The sequence below is a fragment of the Atta cephalotes genome (assembly GCF_000143395.1).
Source record: "Atta cephalotes unplaced genomic scaffold scaffold00018, whole genome shotgun sequence".
NCBI lineage: Eukaryota > Metazoa > Arthropoda > Insecta > Hymenoptera > Formicidae > Atta > Atta cephalotes.
Window position 1 is genome coordinate 1,131,289 of NW_012130082.1, and position 5,040 is coordinate 1,136,328.

At 35.5% G+C, this 5,040-nt stretch overlaps 1 protein-coding gene across 1 annotated transcript in view; it reads left to right on the plus strand.

Annotated features, from left to right (window-relative positions):
- LOC105618701 (sodium/potassium/calcium exchanger Nckx30C) overlaps positions 1–5,040 on the plus strand; it is a 60,405-nt gene that overhangs the window by 27,205 nt on the left and 28,160 nt on the right. The window contains exon 3 of the mRNA XM_012200230.1: positions 2,273–2,555. Coding sequence (XP_012055620.1) covers positions 2,273–2,555 — 283 coding nt within the window. The remainder of the gene's footprint in view (positions 1–2,272; positions 2,556–5,040) is intronic.

Sequence of the window (5,040 nt, forward strand, 5' to 3'; positions counted from 1 at the left end):
CACGCACACACACATACTCACACACACACACACACACACACACACACACACACACACACACACAATCCAACCTCGTCATTATCTTATTCATTTCACTACATACATTATAAATACCATTTTGATATGCAGTTCGTGAAATAATATCTGTGGAAATGACGTGCGAGTTCACCGGGACGAGAAAAGATATTTAACTTTCTATTTTTCCTTCTGCGAAAGAGGTGACCCACAAATAATGTAATGACCCACTAATAACGGACGCCTACGATAAAGCGTACAATTTAAATATCGGGAGTAACCTGAAATTAGCTCTTTAATCTTTCAGCAGTTTATGAACTGGAGGAATAACACTCAACGCGTCGATTCTACATTTAGATATGAATGGAAAGTCTAATTGCAACGCGTTTTGCGAAATAATCAAGCCACTTTATTCATGAATAAGTAAATTGAGGCAACGCAATGTGTTACTATTTGGCCTAAGTACAACCGCTTGATGCTTAAATATTGCGGTAGCATTTGTTATGTGCGAACCGAAAATGTTAATTACATTCTAACCACAATACTGTCCGTGGTTTAATTAAGCATGAGTTTTAATCTCAAGCAATCTTCTGTTCAATTCGCACACAGAAGGTAAAGGAAGATATTAAATTTTGGCCGTTTTTCGGCTAACACAAGAAGTTTCAAGATATATAATACAAATTATATTAAAGAACTACTTAAACGGAATCAAGTGGTCCGGGAAACATCAAGAACACGAGAGAAATCGTAATTAAAGACATACATTATAATAAATACATTATCACATTTATTATTAATAAAAAGTTAAGTAAGACATTAAGAAAGCAATATCGGGAAGGCAATAAGGACTATATTGTTATTTAAATTTATAATTTGAATAAAATAACCGTTTTCAAATTCTGTCTTTAAATAGCGAATACGCTTATGAAGTTATACGTATTTAAGTATTAATAGTACAGTTTTTATTGCTTAATTTCCGAGAAATCTTACTCAATAAATTTTGGATTTATTGTTTTTAACATATAACGATTTCTTTTTTGTTGAAAATGTTTTTTCGTGATAAATCTTGGAATTTCTTCATGTTAGTTGAAAAACAATCAAAACTTAACATTCTTTATATTCTAAAGAAGTTTGGAGTCGTAACATTGACAAGTCTAATTAGAAGCAGACATAATTACTTTTGATCATATATACATCGCGAATTATAGGCACACGAAATGTCCTATTTAATTGTCCCATTAAAATTATACTTTGAACAAATTTTGTACTCTGTAGAAATTCTATTAGCTGAGGTATCACAAGTCTGAATTAGGCAGAGATAAAGATGCACTAGTTTGTAAAATGGCGAACACTTAAAACGTTAATCATAAAGTGGAAGTTATATTCTGTTGATTTTCATGAAAACAAAGTGTGGCAGAAAAACATTTCCACGTTATGCAGTTATACTGTGTGTTATTTGAAGATTTGTGTCGAAAAGAAATCAAACTTAAAAGCATTATGAGTCATCAAATAACAATTATATTAAATATCATTTATTGGAGATATTTTCTAGGATTTATTCCAATTAATTTTATTCCAATTCTATACTAATTTTGTCAAAAATAAATGTATTATAAAGCAAATGGTGTGACACTTCACGTATTCTGCATTTCATATTACTGATGCAGCTTCACTTACGACCCAATTTCGATAATCGAACACGTGATGTCACACTTTACAGAATTTCCACAAAATACAGAATTTGCTCATACAGTAAAAAAAAAACCAAAAACATACATACTTCACAAGTATTATTTTTAATAAGATACTTTTAATAAGATATATAAATATAAATAATATGACATGTGTGCCGTGTATATTAATCGATACGAGAATGGATTGTAACAAAAAAATTATACAACAATCGAAAGCTATCAAAAATGTGAAAGACAATGCAAAGAATAATGCAAAAATTATTCAAAATTTTTTCACGAATTTCTTTGTTTTTCACATTCTCTTCCCATCAAAGGTATTGGAACTCGCATAAAACAATGTACATAGCACGAATTTTCCTCACTATGGGAAAGGTCGTAGGTAAACTCCTGCATGGATATTTCTAAAAAAAAAAATTTCTGTTCCTATCTATGTCAAACAATTACCTCGAACCCAGCCCTACAGAGTAATAGTTATCTCGTAACACGCCTCGAGCGATACACAAACGCGCGTTGGCAATCGTGAGACTTTCCACTGAATGCTGAAATGGCGTTGTGTGTTCCAGCAGCATCCGAACGCGATCAACAATAGCGAAACGAGCGTAGGCGGTACGTCGGGTGCGTGCGGAAGCATCCCGGTGCCCGGGGAGGCTGGATGCAGTAGCAGAGTTGGCAGCAGCAGCGGCGTCGGCGGCAGCGGCGGTGGCACAGGTTCCGGACAAGGCTGCGAACAGGCCCACGGAGGCCCGTCCTCTCATTCGCGGGAGAGCCACGCAAAGTTTCGACACGGCCTGCTGCAGCTTATGATCCACACGATCGATCCGCTCCACGACGGTCAGTCCCGCGCCGGTATACCAACTCCACACTCTATCACTCTCGCTTGCAGCTTATGCTTTTCTGTTAGCACGACGATTATTCATTTCTTTAATGCCTGTTCTATGTTCATTCTATTATGTCGCTCGCGCTCGTTCTGCATCTCTCATGCGTGCACACCGCGTGCGCTTATCGCTCTGTTCGCCATGATATCGAATACTCACGTTTCATCGCGTCGTCGATAGCATGTTCAGTCGAAAGGTGATGATGGTAAAATTGGATTTTACGATATCCATTATGGAATGTCGCAATTTCGCTGTAATTCTACAAAAGTCTCACCTGCTCAATTAAATTGTTATGATGAATGTCGCTTTTGATAACACTTTCAAGATAGATTCATGTATTTTTCATGCTTCGGTATTTCGAAAAATGTGGATTCGTTACATCGGGGAAGATACACATTTCTTTTGTTTATTTTTTAATAATAGTGCTTTATTTTCAAATACTTATTCAGAGTTATAAGATATCAGATTCTTGCTTGCTAAAATAAATGAAAGACGTTAAAATAAATGGAGCCATTATTTAAAAAATCAAAACAAATTGAAGTAATTGTAACGCGAACGCGTAGGAACGGCGATAGGAACGATGAGAATTCCCACGAAATTTCAAAACGAATATTAATAAATGCTTGATCGAAGCCAATTAAGAATCTTTCACAACGGAGCGATGGCGAAACGCAACCCTACCAAATTTTTTTTTCTAGTAACATAATTTTGTTATGACTTAATGAGATTTTTGATCATTATTACTACAACCGTTAATTAGCATAGATAACAGCCACTGTTGTCTGTGATGTAATTACGCTATAGCATGAAATTTCAAACGCAATCAATCTATTAGCATGCAAAATCGCGATATCTTGGAAAATACAGTTGCATAATTGTGATGCTGTTCGATAACATTTTATTTGTTGCATGTTTGTACAATTGATAGTCGCGACACTTTTGTGTAATGCCGCAGGCAAGCTGAACCGACGGGCTTTCGGAAGCTCGTTCCGACGATGTATCTCTGAGACAGTCACAGAATTTCCGACAGCTCGACAGATAAAGTGTTTTTAAATGTAAAACTATGTGAGCGTTTAATAAAAAAACCCCGTGGCTTTACGTAGTAGTATAAGTACGTGCTCAAGGCTTTAATCTCTTCGGAAATTCTACTGCGAATAAAATTTCACTCTCGTAACTGAAACGCCGTAAAATTCAAATGACAAAAGACTCCGCAGTTAACTTGAATCGGCTAATAAATTTGCAACTTTTAATATGATAAACAGATAATAATTTTCATAAGCTTAGTAAATTAGTCTAAAATGAATGCTAATATTTGCAATTTATCATTGAAATGTGCAGTTTGTATTCTATATCATTATTATAGAAAAGAAATTTCTCTGTGTCGAATGAGTGTTTATTTATAATTTTTATAATTTTTGCACAGAATGTTCATATTAATGCAGAAATCGTTTCTTTCTTCAAAGAAATTTATTTACTTATTTTATCATATGAAAGACAATAATGAAACTGGCTAGATATCCAAACAGAAAGAATCACGCGGAAGCGCATTACTTGGGGAGCTTCTTTGCAGATTCGTTCTAGCCGCATAATTGTCATATCGAAACTTATTGATAGATAGAGCTTCGTTCGTTCATTGATATCACAACGTCTGAAATGTGTATAAAATAAGGACGGTGCCCACATTTCAGAAGATGCATGTTGATTTGACAACAACAGTTTCATGAATGACAAACGTAGCTATATAGATAGCATAATCTTGCTATATTGAAAGCTTGTTTGTCAGAGATCTGCAGCATGTATGTCATATCGATCGCGCGGTAAAGAGCTCTTAACGCACGCCGCATGTTACATTTATTTTGTATGTCCCTCGATTTTTTTTTCCATATATTTACAGAGTTCAAGAGGACACAACCATCAATTAACGAATAATATGGAGTTATCCTCTTCCATAAATACGCGACGCTTCAGCGACGTTGCATCTATGCGCGCTATGCAAGCCCGATAAAAACTCTCCCGTGCAGGAATTTTGTATTGAACGCCCTTAAAGCTTGATTGGTTTAAATTTCCACTGTGTTCGGGATGCGTCCAAAAATAGTTATTGATGACGAACGTGATCGCTGAGTCGTGCCTCAGGCTATAGCCATTAATAAATAATTCGGTTGAGAGATTGGAAGCGCGTAGGAAGTCAATGCCATGATACTTTCCGTCCTAAATTATTAACGTTATCGTCTGTTAACTGTTCGCAAACGTTTAGCACACACATTACGCTCAATTATATCCTTCACGATATTAAATCGAATATTCTCGTGATTGGCATTTAAACGTCTCGTTAGTTCATGTCAGCGTTAAATCAGACTTTGATTTATCTTCTGCACTAAAAGGCCTATTAAATAGATTCGCGCAATATTTGCCAATTAGAAAATACATTTATGAAAATGCTCTCTCTCTCTCTCTCT